Source organism: Alosa alosa, chromosome 24 (assembly GCF_017589495.1).
Source record: "Alosa alosa isolate M-15738 ecotype Scorff River chromosome 24, AALO_Geno_1.1, whole genome shotgun sequence".
Taxonomy (NCBI): Eukaryota; Metazoa; Chordata; class Actinopteri; order Clupeiformes; family Clupeidae; genus Alosa; species Alosa alosa.
This window is the reverse complement of record NC_063212.1, coordinates 15812999-15831650: the sequence shown is the minus strand read 5'-3', so window position 1 is coordinate 15831650 and position 18652 is coordinate 15812999. Positions and strand designations below refer to the sequence as shown.

The following is an 18652-nucleotide window of genomic DNA, read 5'->3' as shown; positions in this document are numbered from 1 at the left end:
AGACTTGGCAACATCGATCATCATTTTACACTTGTCTGTGCCTAGTTAGTTTTGGTTGTTGTTGTTTGGCAACTTCTCTTAAAGAGACATGAGCCACTTTAAATAAATCAACCAACACCAGTGACACTCAAATGCAGAAAACCCCAGCAGGTCTGGGATATGGTTTGGTTATCCTAATTGTAGGCCTAGGCTGGCCCAGATATTAATTTTAAATAGACTTTCCAAAAGATTTATGATAGACATGATAGAACATGTCTCTCTCACAGACAGGCTATTGACTGGCTCAGTGATGGTGTTGTTTTCATCCTCCTCGTGAGAATTACCAATGCAGATTTGTTTTAGCCGTATGCCTCCAGCAGCCTCCTCTGCTGGTGATAAACAGCACCCTCTTTGTCTTCTGCTTTTCACCCATCTTCCACCAGAGGGCACACTCGCATTTCTGTCGGCTCTGAGTAGGATGCTGCATCCTGTCCGCCTGTAAAGTCCATACAATACCTGGACATAGCCCTATTGTCCTTGAGCCAGACCTTCTAATTTTGGTAATTCGCCTACCATTCTGGTATACATACCAGAGGTATAGATATCACCGATGAATTAGAAAATATGTGCATTTGGGGTAGTATAATCCTTGGGTATTTATCATTTGGTTTTTATATTTATCAATTATGATGAAAATGATACATTTTCATCTTTTAGTTTATTCTCTCTCTTTAACCTCTTTAAACCTCTTTAAACGTTATCTTTTTTAAATTTGTTTTATATTATTTTTATTTAACTATATTCATGGAGTCTTGCACAGGCCAATCAATTAGGCCTATCAAGTCAGGCCAATCAATTAGGCCTATCAAAAAATTATGATAGTAAGTAAGTTACATCATTAGCTATTGCTGTACTTTCTGTATTGCATCAACATGTGGGAATGTTCAGTAAGCAGCAGCAATGTTGTTGGTTTGGGCTATACTGTTACACTCTAGTTTCAAATATATAAATAGTGCCTGTTTTTACTATACTTGTTTTGATGAATTTGCAGAGTGATGCTAGCAAATCACCCCTCTCTGAACTTCAGTCTTATTATGACCGCCGCGCAGCGAAGCGGCGGTCATATAGGTTTAGTCAGATTTTTTTTTTTTTTTTTTTTCTCATGCCCAAATTTCCGTCAATGATTCCCCGACACTAAAAGACCGGGTACACGAAAACTTGGTGGGCATGTAACCCCACATGGATAGCATGGAACCATCGTTTTTCGTTTTGATCTGTAGCCCCCCCGCTGGACTGGACCCCCCGAAAGGAGGGTAGGGCAGACATAGTTTTCTGTGAATATCTCGAAAACCGTAGGGTTTAGGAGGACCATTTTTTTTTTGTATGTTGATCTCAAGGGGCCATGTCAACCCATTCCATAACCACTCATTTCATGTATAGCGCCACCTAGTTAAACATTAAAAAGTAAAAAATGAGGTGTTGTAATTGAAGGTATCTGTGACCTAACATAGTCAAAACTGCACGAAATTGGAAGTGTAGGATCATTATGACACCCTCTGTATGCATGCCAAGTTTTGTGGAATTCCGTTCATGGGGCCACACAATAAATGAATTTATGTTACTATACACCAACTGGCCTGTAGGTGGCCGGAGACAGTTTTCTGTAAATATCTCGAGAACCGTAGGGCCTAGGAGGTCCACCTTTTTTATGTATGTTGGTCTTAAGGGGGCATGTCAACCCATCCCATTACCACTTATTTCATGTATAGCGCCACCTAGTTAAAAATTAAAAAGCAAAAAATTAGGTGTTTTCATCACAATATCTCTGGCTGACAAGGTCAAAACTGCACGAAATTAAAAGTGTAGGATCATTATGACACCCTCCGAATGCATGCGAAGTTTCGTGTACTTTCGTTCATGGGGGGCCTTACAATAAAATAATTTATGTGTACATTTAGTGATGTACACCAACAAGGATTCCTGGGACACTGAAAGACCGGGGTACACGAAACTTGGTGGGCATGTAACCCCACATGGATAGCATGGAACCATCGTTTTTCGTTTTGATCTGTAGCCCCCCCCGCTGGACTGGACCCCGAAGGAGGGGTAGGGCAGACACAGTTTTCTGTGAATATCTTGAGAACCGTAGGGCCTAGGATGACCAATTTTTTCCGTATGTTTGCCTCCAGGGGTCATGTTAACCCATTCCATATGCACACATGTGCATACAGTAAACAGATACACAGGCACACACATACATTCACAGTAATCATACGTATGACACATACTCACACAGTAGACATATGTACGCATGCATGCACATGCACAAACACACATACGCAGACAAACACCCAAGCACGCACACACACACCATATAAACATAAACGTGTGCACGCACACATGCACACAATTCAAGAATTTCTCAGAATTATGAACAGGCGGTCATATTTTGTACCGCTCTGCGGTACATCTAGTTAAGAGCATTATCACCTTTTGATGATACATTCCAAAATTTTCTTGCAAAATCAAATAGCACACACATATGTGCATCTGACAAACACACCATGTCAGACTTACAGTACTATTGTGACGTACTGCGTCTCGCCTACTATAGTGCGCTATTCTGGATGATTTATGGTATGTTGTGGGCATAGAGCATGCGTGACTGTGGTATACAGTAAAACATAATCCATGAACCAGAGAGAGGTAGAGGAAGAGAGAGAAATTTACCTTGAGTACAAATGTATGAATTGCTTGTTTAATTGATTAATGCAGTATTTCATTTTAAATGTTATGTTGATAGGTAGATGCACTTCTATTTCAACTTGTTTATGAATAAAAAGTTTGATATTGCAATTCTTCCAAGACCAATAATCACATCTTTAATCTCAATTGCAATAAGGCAGGGACCGTTCATGGAACACAAATCTGAGTAGGTTGTGGATGTTGAGTGGGGAGTCTTTGGCAATTTTGATTAAATTATTGTAAGCTTAATATTGAAAACAGTCCAAGGGCCATTTCATTATTCAGTTCAATTCCATTTATGTAAAGAAAAAAAAAGCATTAACTGACATGGTCTCATGGCCTGAATATAATATGTTCACATGAAAATCAATCTAAATATTGGTGAAGGAGAATAACTAGATAACTAGATGTACCGCATAGCGGTACAAAATATGACCGCCGCTCAGTCCTGGACATCCGTTCCGCGAAAATAAATCACACTTCAATTTGTCTCCATATTTTACTCCATCCCCCACTCTTGAAACTTTTGTGTATGCTTGTTTGGCATGCCTGAGTGTGTGTGTGCGGCTGCACAGAAAGTAGCCTACTGGTGCTGAAAAGGTGAATAGATTGTAGAATAGCCAAAGAAGATGTAGCATTGTTATAAAACCTTTAAAATCTCTAAGCAATCACAAGTAGGGCAGTTCATCACAGTTCATCCATTGCAACTGGATTGATGAAAGGTCACTTACACCTGTAGGCTACATTGTATTTGGGAAAAGCAAAAGGTATCAGCATAATGTTATTTATTTATTTATTTATTATGTATTTATAAACAAAAACATCTCTGTCAGTTCCATGCCGTTTTCAACAGCTATCAAAAACAAAGGTCATTTTTGGATGGATGTTTCTTCTTCTACATAAGATTTTAGTCATCTTTAGTTCATGTAATACTTTATTGTCAATGCACAAATTAAGTAACAGTAGTCTGAAACGAAATGCTGTTTTACATCTAACCAGTGGTGCAAATAACTGACATGTCCAAATGGGCCTTGATGAAATGCGTCGCTAGACAGTTCATACACATTTTAACGGGCCAAAGTTGAAGAGCTATTGTCCGTTATTGTTCGTGCAAATATAGGCTGATTCATGTTCCCTTGCATTGTGTAACTGAGGTCCATGGCTAGTCTGGCTTTCATCAGACCAAGCTCAATCTTTTAAGAAATCAAAAAATAAATAGCGGGCAGATCAGGCTGGGTTCACCCAGCCTAGTCCATAGGCAGCCGATTTTGTTTAATTTTCCGATTGAGATATACACGCTCTGGCTATTCTAAATGCAAAAATGCATCAGGGAGTTATGACAAAACGGTAACTAACAAACTAGATCCTAATAGAAAGCTGTTAGCTTCCCTAAGCTACAGGTAGGATTATAAGGTAGGCCTATTTACAACATAAATTGTCAATAGGCTATGCTGGCTGACACAAATAAAAATCTCCTTTGAAACCAATGGCTTCACGCCTTTACAGTATCAAGCGGACTTAAACTGCCATATCGTGGCGAATGTTGTAATAACATTCACGCAGCTCCATTAGTCAAGGAAAGCGCGAATGAAGTAGCCACTTCTAAATGGGACCCACTACACAGTAGCTTAAGGTGTGTTGTTAAAGCAGCCATAATGAAATGAAGGTGTCATTGTTTGGATACTTCACACACACGTGATTTTTAATTTCACAGACGACAACTGCCAAGCTGGAATCAAAGCACATCGATTCCCCTCTCACACCCTGCACGCACTTGAAACAAAATAAACAGGCGTCTCAGTCTCACGCATGTATAGGCAAAACTGTATCAGACCGGTGTAACGTTGGTAAATCTTCCATTGCACAGAATGATTTTGTACCACATGCAATAAATGACAGTCGAAAGATACAAACAGTGCTGCTATCAATTTGCTTGGTATAACCGCATTTATAGTTTTCTACAAATGCAATCAATCAAATGGGCCTCCATCACTCAACCAACGCTAACGGTAACATTACCTAGGTCCTTATTGATATTACAAGATTAACGCATCCTGCAGTAAAAAACCAAGCATGTCCGATAAACATCCTCAGATTTATTTCGGCTTCAAGAAGAAATGGGAATTACACTTCATGTGAACATCGTCCTATCCTTATTAGATGTTCGCTTCGGTAAATTACAGTCCTTGTAGGAAGCGTCCATTGTTCTTCCAACCCACTTTTAACTTCCAACAAAATTACGTCTCACTGCAACGATGCGCCATCTAGTGGACAAACGACTACTTATCGCCAATACTGAAAATGCAGCCATGATGATGATGATGAATATTTATTTTGGCTTTCTTTTAATCCTTCTGAATTTGTAATTATGTATCGGCCGTTCTAATACCGATAGTATGTGGGTGCCTGTGTGTGTGCATGTGTATATGTGTGCACCGCCATTTACAGGCCAATGAGTGTACAGTCACTAAATGTACACATAACCTAATTGTTTTAGACCCCCCCATGGATGAAATTCTACGAAACTTGGCACACCCCCAGAGAATGCCAGGTCAATCATACACATAAAATGTGGTGCAGATCTGAACATCTTAACTGAAGATAGGGGCGATTAAAGCAGAATAATATTGCATTTTCATTTTTTACCGGGGGGATGGGGACGAAATGAAATTTTTCCGTAAAAGTCTAGTGGGGCTACATACCCACCAAATTTCATGTACCCCGGTGGTTCGGTGTCCCGGGTATCAATGACCAAAAATTCAGGAAGTAGATGACGGGAAAAATTCTTGAATTGTGTGCATGTGTGCGTGTACAAGTTTATGTTTATGTGTGTGGGTGTGTGTGTGTGTGTGTGTGTATGTGCGTGCTTGTGTGTTTGCCTGCGTATGTGTGTTTGTGCATGTGCATGCATGCGTACATATGTCTACTGTGTGAGTATGTGTCATACGTATGATTACTGTAAATGTATGTGTATGCGTGTGTATCTGTTTATGCACATGTGTGCACATGGAATGTGTTAACATGACCCCTGGAGGCAAACATACGGAAAAAAATGGTCATCCTAGGCCCTACAGTTCTCAAGATATTCACAGAGAACTGTGTCTGCCCTACCCTCCTTTCGGGGGGTCCAGTCCAGCGGGGGGGCTACAGATCAAAACGAAAAATGACGGTTCCATGCTATCCATGTGGGGGTACATGCCCACCAAGTTTTGTGTACCCCGGTCTTTCAGTGTCCCGGGAATCCTTGTTGGTGTACGTCACTAAATGTACACATAAATTATTTTATTGTAAGGCCCCCCATGAACGAAAGTACACAAAACTTGGCATGCATTCGGAGGGTGTCATAATGATCCTACACTTTTAATTTCGTGCAGTTTTGACCTTGTCAGCCAGAGATATTGTGATGAAAGCACCTAATTTTTTGCTTTTTAATTTTAACTAGGTGGCGCTATACATGAAATAAGTGGTAATGGGATGGGTTAACATGCCCCCTTAAGACCAACATACATAAAAAAGGTGGACCTCCTAGGCCCTACGGTTCTCGAGATATTCACAGAAAACTGTCTCCGGCCACCTACAGGCCAGTTGGTGTATAGTAACATAAATTTATTTATTGTGTGGCCCCCCATGAACGGAATTCCACAAAACTTGGCGTGCATACAGAGGGTGTCATAATGATCCTACACTTCCAATTTCGTGCAGTTTTGACTATGTTAGGTCACAGATACCTTCCATTACAACACCTCATTTTTACTTTTTTGTGTTTAACTAGGTGGCGCTATACATGAAATGAGTGGTTATGGAATGGGTTGACATGGCCCCTTGAGATCAACATACAAAAAAAAAAATGGTCCTCCTAAACCCTACGGTTTTCGAGATATTCACAGAAAACTGTGTCTGCCCTACCTCCTTTCGGGGTCCAGTCCAGCGGGGGCTACAGATCAAAACGAAAAACGATGGTTCCATGCTATCCATGTGGGGTTACATGCCCACCAAGTTTAGCGTACCCGGTCTTTCAGTGTCCCGGGAATCATTGACGGAAATTTGGGCATGCGAAAAAGAAAAAAAAAAAATCTGACTAAACCTATATGACCGCCGCTTCGCTGCGCGGCGGTCATAATAACTAAATATAAGTAGGTGTATATTGTGCTCAAAAGGAAGCTAATAGGCCTAAGTAAACTGTGATCCAGGAATACATGCCAATGATTTCACTGAAGTCATTAGTACATTTCGTTTTTTTTGTTGTTGTTGTAAACCCACCATCCTCCATCTTTGGAGGACAACTTTATTTTTGATTTCAGTGTAGTTTCAATAGGTTGGCACTCAATTTGCATGGACGGAATGTGAAGTTGGGCACAGGTCTTTTGGATGATTCAACTAGTTCATTTTATCTCACTGATACCTCTGTTACAAAGTTGCAACGTTACAAACTGACAATAAACAGTGGCAACAATAAGGAAACAATGTATGTGGGTCTACCTTTGCTGTAAATTAATTTCTGCTTTTTCCCAAATGCCATTTTTTGACGTTTGCAGGTGTTGCTGCTTCTGTTTATCACAATAAGTTTCGGTTTTGTCTTTAACATTGAACTAGTTGATGCTATCTCACTGATACCTCTATTATTGGGTACAAAGGTCTATGGGAAAGGTTTATCTGTTTATGAGTTTTACACAAGCATATCCTGAGACTTTATATGCACTTTCCACTGATAACAGTTTAGAGTAAGTCAATAAGGGTGTGTGTTATGATAACAGTTTAGAGTAAGTCAATAAGGGTGTGTGTTAGATGCTCAAGAACCTAGGTTATCCTTATTGTCTCTATACACAGAGGTGGACAAAGTACACAGTTCCCTTACTGAAGTGAAAGTAGACCATGTCAAATATTAATCCAATACAAGTGAAAGGTGCTAGGTCAGATTTTTACTTATGCTGAAGTACAGAAGTACTTGCTTTTAATGTTTATTTAGTCATAATAGGGTGTAGGCCTACATCCTTTGGTCGGTCATAGGACTTGAAGAGACCTTTAGTTCCTTACATCCAACAAAAACCTATTTTTATAACTATGCAATTGTTCAAATGGATGCAATAATATAATTTAATTCAATTCAACTTTATTTCGCCATGTATACAGAGATACTAGGAATTTGATTTGGTCTTCTCCATGCAGGCAACAGTAAAACAGAAAGACAAAAAACAAAAAACAAAGACAGAAACGGACAAACAGAACCATTATGAGTAATACATTAATATGTAAATAGGGCTGTGTTAAATAAAAAATAAAGTGCAAAGAAGTCCAAGTTTAAGAGTTATTTAGGAGGGCTATTGCCTGGGGAAAAAACTGTGGCGGTGGCGTGATGTTTTGGGCAAAATAGCCGCTTTCCAGAGGGGAGAAGATTAAACAGACTATGGCAGGATGAGGGTTCGGCCACAATCTTCACAGATCTGTTAATGGACCTGGAGCTGTGCAGGTCCATGATGGAGGGCAGGGGGCAGCCGATGATGCGCTCTGCTGCCCGGACGACTCTTTGTAGCCTGGCTTTTGCACAGGCTGACGCAGAGGCAAACCAGACAGTGAGGGAGGATGTTAGTGTAGCAGGTAGACCTTCTCTGCCTGCTATTTCCCCATAGCACCTGGAAGTGCTAATGAAGGGGGCGGGGCATAGGCATTTGATCAATCTGGCACCAGTGGAGTACTACTTAAGAGGGGCAGCAGCCAGTAGCAATGTAGACTCCACTGGTGTAGCTCCTGTCTGTGCTACCGTCAGGTATGCTGTCTCCCCATAGACATTTGTGGTTTTATGTTATGTATATTGTGGTGTGTTCTTTGTTTAATCTTCTGTGTTCTGTTCTTTTAGGCAGCACAGTCATGCTGATGGGGAACATGGGTCGTGCTGCTGTCTTGTCTTGTCTTGGTTTTGCTTTGGTTATTTTATGTTTGGTTTTTGTGTTGCCTGTCTTGTCCTTCTGTTTGTAACTTTTATGTTTATTTAGTAGGGAGGTGGCTCTGAGGGGGGCTACTCTGAGCATACGTGTGGTGTGGTTTTGTGTATTGCTCATCGCTTTGCAGTGTGCCTTTGCTGTGTACTAGGTGAGCTTTTCTTAATGCTTGCATGTCAAATATTTGTGTGGACGTCCATAGTTGCCACCCTCAGATCCCCACCCGTTTGTGTATTAATAAATCCTTTGTTTTCCTGGAATCATGTCTCCATGGTGTAATTACGAACCTGAAAGAGCGGTCTCTGTTTAGAGGTACGATCTCTTAAAGATTCCCTGATGCACTAGGCCTCAGGGTGGCGTAGTCAGGCTACTGTGATTGGCCCCTTGGCCCTTCCAAAGTATTACCCTGTTACATTCGCACACTCTCAATGACCGCTCTGTAGAATTGTACCATGATTGGGGGGGGACTGACCTGTAGTCCTTTCAGGTGGCGGAGGAAAAGTAGGCGCTGCTGGCCTTTCTTCACTAGTTGGGAGATGTTATTGTCCCAATTGAGTGTGTTGGTGATCGTTGTGCCCAGAAACTTAAAGTGCTCTACCACAGTAACGGATGAGTTGTTAATGACCAGAGGAGGATGAGTCAGGGTTTTTTTGCGGAAGTCCACTATCATCTCCACTGTTTTGTTGATGTTAAGCTCCAGGTTACTGACCAGGACTCCAGGAGACTGACCTATCTGCGGTAGGCTGACTCGTCGTTGTTGGAGATGAAGCCTATTATGGTGGTGCCGTCTGCATATTTGATGGTTTTGACAGAAGGGTCTCCAGAGGTGCAGTCATTGGTGTACAGGGAGAAGAGCAGGGGGGACAGCACACAGCCCTGGGGGGCACCGGTGTTAACTGTGCGGGGCTGTGAGAGATGTGGGCCCAGCCTGACATACTGAGTCCTGTTGGTGAGGAAGTCTGTAGAGGGGATGGAGTGAGGGGACCCACGCGGGGCTTCGAACCTAGTGCACATTGAACTTGTCTGGTATATTTGGGTCAGTGGAGGCTGGTGGGGGGGCTTTATGTAGCCCGTGGCAGATTGTTGGCCCTTCCAGACAGCTCTGTTGTTCTTATCCCCGACCTGTTCCTGGCCTTATACAGCCTCTTATACTAGCATGCTGGATGGTTTTGCAGAGAGCGTATTTGGCCTTGGTGTAGGCAGCTTTGCCTCCGCACCTGTGGGCCACCTCCTCTCTCCTCCGTAGCCTTACTTCCTTATTGAACCATGGCTTACTATTTCCAAAAATGACAATAGATTGTCTGGGAATGCAGAGCTCCTCACAGAAGTGGATGTAGGACGAGCATGTGTCTGCATGTGTCTGGCATGCAATAACTTGCATTTAATTTAATAGTTTCACAGTCTGTAATGTCATAGCAGGCTTGTAGTGATTCAGTTGCAGTAGGTGTCCATTTCTGTACAGACCTCTTGGTGTTTTTTTTTTTTTTTTTTTGAGATCGGTATGTGGGGATGAGTTTAATCACAGCATGATCACCATTGCCTAGTGGCGCGTGCGCACAAGCGTGGTATGCCTCTTTGATGGTAGAATAGCAATGATCAAGAGTCTGTTCACCCCTGGTGGCACAGCACACTAACTGATGGTATTTCAGAAGTTCAGATCTCAGATCAGTGTGGTTGAAATCACCCATGACAAATACAGTGGAGTTAGGGAACTTATTCTCCACTTCCGTGATCTGATTCATTATTCATTCTATGTTCACAAATCTAAAACATTTTCACTGCCGAATACAAAACCAGATAACTCAATTATGAGTAGATTATTTAAGCAATAAGCCCCAAGAGCATTTATCCAACTGCATTTTTTGATGTTTGCAGGTCATGCTGCTTCTGTTTCAGACAATAAGTTTTCTTTCTCTCTCGTTCCTCACTGATTGAAAACCAGAATGGTTCAACTAGTTGATATCTCACTGACACATCTGTTATTGGGGAAAGGGGCTATGTTGAGTTTTACACAAGCATATCATGAGACTTGCACTTGCAGTACAGGTATAACGGTTCACAGTAAGTCTATAAGGGCGGTGTGTGTTTGACACTCAAGGACCTAGGTTATCCTTATTGTCTCTACGGGACAACTTGTACCATAGTGTTATTCAAAAGAAATGCCAAGCAATGCTATTCACAAGGTAAAAGGTAAGTTTACTTTGGGGAGAGTGGCACAGACACAAGGGCTTTTATACAGACACAATCTTACCAGCACTTCCTTCTCTAGTGTGATGCTGTGCTATTCTATGCTTCATTGTTACACAGATTACGGAAACACCACTTGTAGGAATATTAGTAGGAATATTTGTATTTTCTCTTTCCAACATAAAAGCACATGAACACTAGCCTGAAATATCCAAACCCATCCATGGAGTGAACAGAGTCTGGTAACTAGCGATTGGGAAATGTTTGCTACACTGTCATCGCGATGGGCGCTAACTTCAAAATCATTGGTACAGCCTTACCAATCATTGATCAGAGATTCCTAAAGTTACTTCCTACTTCGACTAAACTTTACAAACCGACAATAAACAGCACCAACAGTCAGGAAACAATGTGTGTGGGTCTACCTCTGCTGTAAATTAATTTTTGCATTTTTCCAACTGCATTTTTTGACATTTGCAGGTGTTGCAGCTTCTGTTTATCGAAATAAGTTTTATCTCACCACTGATTGTGAATCAGGATGATTCGACTAGTTGATGTTATCTCAATGATACCTCTGTTATTGGGTATCATTGAGATGACAGCCTATATATTGTAGTTTGTGTAGTTTTACACAAGCATATCATGAGACTTTAGACGCATTTTCCATTGATAACAGTTCACAGTCAATAAGGGTGTGTGTTAGATGCTCAAGGACCTAGGTTATCATTATTGTCTATATACGCAGAGGTGGACAAAGTACACAATTCCTTTACTAAAGTGAAAGTATAGATACACCATGTTAAATATTAATCCAATACAAGTGAAAGTTGCTAAATCAGATTTTTACGTTGAAGTACAGAAGTACTTGCTTTTAAAAAATACTTAAGTATTCAAAAGTTTACTTTTACGAGAATAATTTTACTTTTTAATGTATTGAAATGTAATGTTTATTTGGTCATTAATAGGGTGTAGGCCTACATCCTTTGGTAGGTCATACGACTTGAAGAAACCTTTAGTTCCTTACATCCAACAAAAACATTTTTACCTATTTTCATAACTTTGCAACTGTTCAAATGGATGCAATTATATAATTTAAATCATTATTCATTCTCTGTTCACAACTCTACATCAAAAAATTTTCACTGCCAAATACAAAACCAGATAACTCAATTATGAGTAGAATAATTGTTGTTTAATAATATAGGCTAAAGATCTATGCTATGTGGTAAATGTCAGATGATTGACTGATTTCATTCGAATTTTGCAATGATCATGGAGGATAGCCTGGTTAACACCAGACCATTTCTCAAATCTCAATTGCTAACAGGTTTGTCTGGGTTCTCCTAGGCTACATGGAGGATGTTTTGATGTAGAATCTGTTGTCACCATCATTACCTCAGCCAAGTTCAAATTGAACTATTGAAAAATTCAAGATGGTCTATCCCATTATTTAAAGAATCAAATGTGGGTAGTAACAAGTACTTAATGCTCATATTTCAAATGTAGTGTAGTCAAAAGTACAGTATTTGTCAATTGTAGTGGAGTAAAAGTCGCAAGTTTCCAAAAATATTAATACTCAAGTTAAGTACAAATTTACTCTACTTAGTTACTGTTCACCTCTGTCTCTGGGGCAATTTGAACTATAGCGTTATTCAAAAGAGGCATTGCTATTCATGTAAAAGGTAAGTTTATTTTTGGGGAGAGTGGCACAGGCACAACGGCTCTTGCGCTTGTACATACAATCTTGCAGCAACTCCTTCTCTAGTGTGATGCTGTCCTGTTCTGTGCTTCATCATTACACAGATTACAGAAACACCAATTGTAGGAATATTAGTAGGAACATTTGTGTTTTCTCTTTCCAACATAAAAGCACATGAACACATCAGAAGAATAGACTCAAGTAGGAAATTGAGACCTTCAGAGGAGCTTTACCTTGCCTTTCTTCTGGTTGCCGCCATCTTTTGTGAAATTCTGTACAGGTTGTTTACCAAATGCGGCACAACCTATTGTCAATGGACACAAAAGGAGGGGAGTCTGGTTATTGACTTGTACAGACTTTCTCCTCACATGCTTAAGCATCACTTTCTGGTTTGTTTTCTTTTCACCTGTTCATTGTTGTGAATTTCGCCACTAGGCCCAAGTTTGAGAATGCAATCTCCTGGTGGAAAGCTATGTCAAGGTGGGGACACTCAACAGAGCAACTTACATAAATACAGCAGTCTAGCCTATTGGTGTTAGTAGTCTTTGACATGTTTGACTATGTCGTGCATTAACATGTCTAGTTTCTCACTAGTTTCACAAGATTTCCATTCAATGTTTATCTTCTATTATTGTATAATAAATTGTATAGTATATCTGTTATTGTTGAGGATAGTGCTATGATTTCTACTCTTTACTGGGCTTTTAACGCTACGTTGGGAGATCCATTACAGACATCCCGGGAGTCTCCCGCATATTGATAGCGGCTCCCTGACGCCCGCAAATTAGAATGAAATGATACCTCCCTGAAATAACTTTTTGCAGGTTGGGATGTCTGCATTCAGCCATGGTTCCATTGTTTACACTGTACACTGAGTGTTTAGTGGAGTTCGTTGACTATTAAAAGCAAATATATCGGCGCAATGTATGATTCGTATTTGAACCTGAAGCATAGACGGTGGCGCAGTAATATCAACGTGCAATGACAGAAATCAATGGGATTTTACAAAATGCCAAATAAAAGACGACAGAAACTGTATTTCGCTACGCTACTTGTTTTGGAAAATCAACGAACACCACTAACCACTCGGTGAGTTGCACAGTTTTGAAAACGAACGTTAAGGGTTGTTTTAGGACATGTTTGAGTAGCCTACTACAGTATGCCCATTGCCAGCCACCCTGAGAAGTGAAAAGGCGATTCAAAACGAGTCAGAAAAGTCAAGACAGGACCAATCGTCAAAATGTCGGTGTCCACCACTCTAGTTCATCCAAAACAAACCAGAAAAGGGCCTTAAAGTGCTAAAAACCGGAATTTTCTTTTAAATCTATTTTTTAACCGATTTGATACGGATGCCCCCGTTACCACTCATGACCCCACCCACCAGAGCCCAGACCAATCTGTGACACCAGCATGCACCACCAGCCTGCACCACTCGGAGGTTACCCACCACTCCTCCCCCTCCCCGCTGTCCATCTACAACTTCTGTACTCTCCAGCCCTTACCCCAACCCCCACCCCCCCACTCACTCAGGGTATGCCTCCCCAGCCTGTGGGAGTATCAGTACATCACCCCAAAGGTGAGGAAGGCCACAGGTCCTGATGGGATCAGCCCCAGACTTCTCAGGGACTGTGCGGATGAACTCTGTGGGGTCTTTCTGCACATCTTTAACATCAGCCTCAGTCTGGGAAGAGTCCCAATCCTGTGGAAGACTTCCTGTGTGGTTCCTGTCCCAAAGACAGCACACCCCAGAGAGCCCAATCACTTCAGGCCAGTGGCTCTGACATCACACCTGATGAAGAGCATGGAGAGGATTGTCCTGAACTACCTCCGTTGCCTGGTGGGCAGTGAGCTGGATCCCCTCCAGTTCGCATATCGACCAGGGGTCGGTGTGGAGGATGCAATAGTTTTCCTCCTCCACCGTTCTCTCTCTCACCTGGAGGGTGCTGGGGGCTCTGTTAGAGTCATTGTTCTTTGACTTTTCCAGTGCATTCAACACAATACAACCTGCACTGCTGAGGGGGAGGCTAGAAGGAGCTGTCGACTGTCATCTTGCTGCTTGGATCATCAACTACCTCACCAACAGACCACAGTACGTAAGGGCTACGTGACTGTGAGTCAGATGTGTCTTTCAACACGACACAGCTGCCATCTCCAGAAATTTTCTGATGACACAGCTATTGTTGGCTGTGTTAAGAATGGGAATGATCTGGAGTATAAGGGGGTCATCACCAGTTTTGTTGAATGGTGTGGAAAGAACCATCTGCAGATGAACACCAGTAAGACAAAGGAGATGGTGATTGACTTCAGCTGTAAGGCATCATTGCACCAGTGAACATCCAGGGAGTAGACATTGAGCTGGTATCAGTCTACAAATACCTGGGTGTTCACCTTAACAATAAACTGGACTGGTCACAAAACACAGATGCCCTGTACAAGAAGGGCCAAAGTCGTCTCCACTTGATGAGAAGACTGAGGTCTTTTGGTGTAGTCTGTTGGGGTAGTGGGTTTTCTGAGAGGGACAGGAAGAGAATAATTAAGCTGGTGAAAAGGGCCGGCTCTGTCCTGGGCTGCCAACTAGAGCCTGTTGAGGTGGTTGGGGAGAGGAGGATGTTGGACAAATTGGCATCCATCATGGCCAATTCCTCTCATCCCCTCCATGGGACAGTGGCTGCGCAAAGCAGTTCTTTTAGTAACAGACTACTACACCCATCATGTAAGAAGGGACGCTTTCGCAGGTCTTTTATTCCATCTGCCATCAGAATGTATAACACCACTGTCATGAAAATCTGTAATGTTAATGTAGTGTCTGAACTTCATTATTAACATGTGCATCTTCCACTGTACATGTGATGTGAAGCTTTTTTTCTCCACCATATTTGTATTGGTTCACTCTGCCTCAACGTATTGGTAAAACCCTAAAGCGTGTTGCAATCACTGTTTGATTTAGTTTTTTAGGTGTGCTTGTATGCTGGGCATACTGTATACAACTTTCTCTTACTCTTTTATTCATATACTACTGAGCTGTTGTGACAAGTACATTTCCCAGCTGTGGGATCAATAAAGTCTTATCTTATGTTATCTTCACTGTATAATTCTCCTTAAATTAAAGTGAAACATTAATTGACCCATCCTTCAAAACTGAAGACAAAAAAGAAAGCTAATATTTTGTCTCCATATATTATGTCTAGACATCATGACATCATGTGTTTGCCCAACCCCTCTGAACCTAGCTTTAAATAGCCTGTGATGATCTACTACTCCTGCATGTGTGTTAAACATGGAGCTGAGGATGAGATTCGTACTGGCAATGACGCTTATCTCCAAAGGTAAGACTTTAAATTGGAGCAAGTCTCTATCAGTGTGATAACAAACACATTTCGAATAATAAAAAAAAAAAAACATTTTTCCTTGCTATTTGTTGTCAATGTTTAGGTTATACGTTCGATAACTTGAAATCTGCTATAGTGTAAACCTATCAATCTTGTTATACTGTATGTAGAGTGATGTGTGTAATATTTGTAGGTCATTTTTATGAGAATCTCTTATCAAAAAGATGTGTTATGTCTTGAACTGCAAACCTTTAGGACTAGCCCTCTCCTGTTATGCGAATCAAGGGAAGCCCTCTCTGGGGGAAGTGAAGGAATGCTCAAAGGACATGGTGTGTATCACCCAAACAACGGGCCTATACTTTGGTAAGGCACATTTAGTTTCATGCAGTACTTAAAGACTGTTGAATGCCGTGTACAGTATGTGTGCACATGCCTGTCTTTAATCATGTAGACTGTTGTGTACTTTTTTTCTTAAACAAACATTTGATACATGTAAATATATAAATATATAAAACATATTCCCTACTTTCAAAATGTATTGTGATGGCATGTTTAAGAACACTGCTTTGTTTTCATTACATTACAGTACAGTATGTTAAGACAACTTTAACTTGAAGCATAACTTGTAATACATGAATACTGCATGTTGTTGTCTTTGTACTTGTACTCTGCAATGACTGATGATTGAATCTCTAATCTAATGCATATCCATGTAGACAAATTCTCTTTCATGTTGTATCTGTGATTTTGCAGTGGATAATCCGAATTCAGAACATGTGTGGAGAGATTGCGGACCAAAGATTGTGTCTTGTGTTCCGTGGTCCTGGTCTAATGGTATGAGGACAGTGACGGGAAACACTTCCTGTTGTGAAACAGAACTATGCAACAACAAAAATGACAGCCTCCCAGGTAGAGCACTGGCTAGTACAAAGTGTTAAAACTGTCTGATTGCTCATAACATTTTGTAAACGGTGTAATTTAAGTAATTTCATGTTGTAGCAAAAATACCCTTGGGAGATCCCAATGGGAGGAAGTGCTACACCTGTGTGGAAAAGGGCTGCACTTCCCAGATGGAATGCTTTGCTGATCAAACCCACTGCCTCACTGTGGGTAAGTTTGGCAACATATATTATTTTTTCATCAAGAAAAATGAACTATGATCTGCTGTAACACATATTTCTGTTATTTAGACAACCAGAAGGGCTGTGCCACAGAAAGTGCATGCAACTTACTGAGTGCACAAAGTTTTGCAAAGATGTCCTGCTGTAATTCTACAGACCTGTGTAACAGTGTCAATGACATCACTCAGAATCTTCTCCCTCTTATTTTGATGTCCTTGGGATTAATCTCTTACCTCTTCTGAGGTTCGTATTCCTCTACTAGATCACTCTTTTTTTCTTCTACTAGATCATTTTTTTAATGTGATGTAGCAAACCAACATTGTACGGCTATTTTATCTTGTTTTTTTTTTTTTTTTTTCAGATGACCCGATGTTGACATTGAATCATTCAGTCTTCATACTTTCATCTCAGTCCCTTGGGTGGATTTCTCAGATCAGAATGGAAAATCTCTAAACTGTTTGCTCAAACGCCATATAATCTTCTCACTTGTGCACATCATAAATGCAATTCTCATTGCTTCAAACCACTTAATTTTCTACAGATGCTAATGTCATGTTGGTCAAAATGCAGTCGAGGTTTCCGACCTACGTCATTGTTTACAGAAGGATGGCCTGGGTAATTTTAGTTTGAAGAATGATTATACCTTACCATCAGGTGGAAGCACACATTACCCATAATGTACTGATTTGAGGTGGCTAAAGTTAATGTTATCTACAGACAAGTTCTGCCTGATTTGGTAGGAAGACTTTACACCAGGAGTAGTGTTGTGCCTACTGCAGCAACATTAGGTGATCAATGGTGTTACTGCAGAAATGTGGATGATGGCACTATGATAAGGTGTATGGGTAAGCAGTGCAAAATCATAAAGTTTCATAAGGCCTGCACTGGTTTGAACAGGTTTCCAAAAGTGTGGTTGTGCATTGAATATAGAAAGACAGACAATAAAAAACAACTAAACATGAAATGCATTAGACTACTTACAATGTATAACTATATTATTGTTGATTTAAGATCATTTAGTGTGTGTTTGTGTGTTTGCACATTCAACAGTAAAATCTTTACCAAAACAAAAATTACAGTAAATTGTTTTTCCCATCAACATTGCACTCTTGGTCGGTCATTCTGTCATTCTGGGTCATTCCGTGTGAAATCAGATTAGGGTGTTGCTGCACCATCTCGGATTTTGTTCAAACTTTGTCTATCAAGAATGGATAGCAAAACCAATACCTGTAAAATATTTCTGTTCAAATCCTGCCTTCATATAATTGTCAGCCCTTAAAATGACTTAAGTCATTGCACAAGAAAACCAGGCAAAACCAGGCAGAGGTCGGAAGATGGGGGTCGGCCAAATCGTCGTATCAATCATACTTTGTATGTGTGATAAGTATGTGGAACTATGAACAGCCATATGATTAAAACCCTCCAGCTATTGCTACTCCCATTCATACCTATCTGAACCCATGTGATCTCGCACAATTTATCAGAAACACTTTGGGCCAATCCCAAAGTGAGCCCGGAGGACTAAGGACTAAAGACTCACAGACTTAATTGATCTCAGGTGCTAAGTGAGTGAATGTATGAGATCACATGGGCTCAGATAAGTATGAATGGGATTGGGACAGCACCAAAGTCTGTGAGTCTGTGAGTCCGGACTTT

General features: G+C 40.8%; 1 protein-coding gene across 2 annotated transcripts; it reads left to right on the top strand.

Moving 5' to 3' along the window:
• The first annotated feature begins 15802 nt into the window (after positions 1–15802).
• Positions 15803–18027, top strand: LOC125289246 (phospholipase A2 inhibitor and Ly6/PLAUR domain-containing protein-like). Of its 2 annotated transcripts, none has more exons than XM_048235997.1 (6): positions 15803–15872; positions 16131–16238; positions 16629–16784; positions 16875–16985; positions 17066–17239; positions 17358–18027. In XM_048235997.1, exons 1-5 carry the CDS (start codon positions 15824–15826, stop codon positions 17236–17238), a joined length of 597 nt encoding a protein of 198 aa, XP_048091954.1. In that variant the 5' UTR covers positions 15803–15823; the 3' UTR covers position 17239; positions 17358–18027. The 2 variants fall into 2 exon arrangements, with proteins under 2 accessions (XP_048091954.1, XP_048091955.1); XM_048235998.1 differs by having other exon boundaries at positions 15846–15872; positions 16161–16238.
• Positions 18028–18652: the final 625 nt, after the last annotated feature.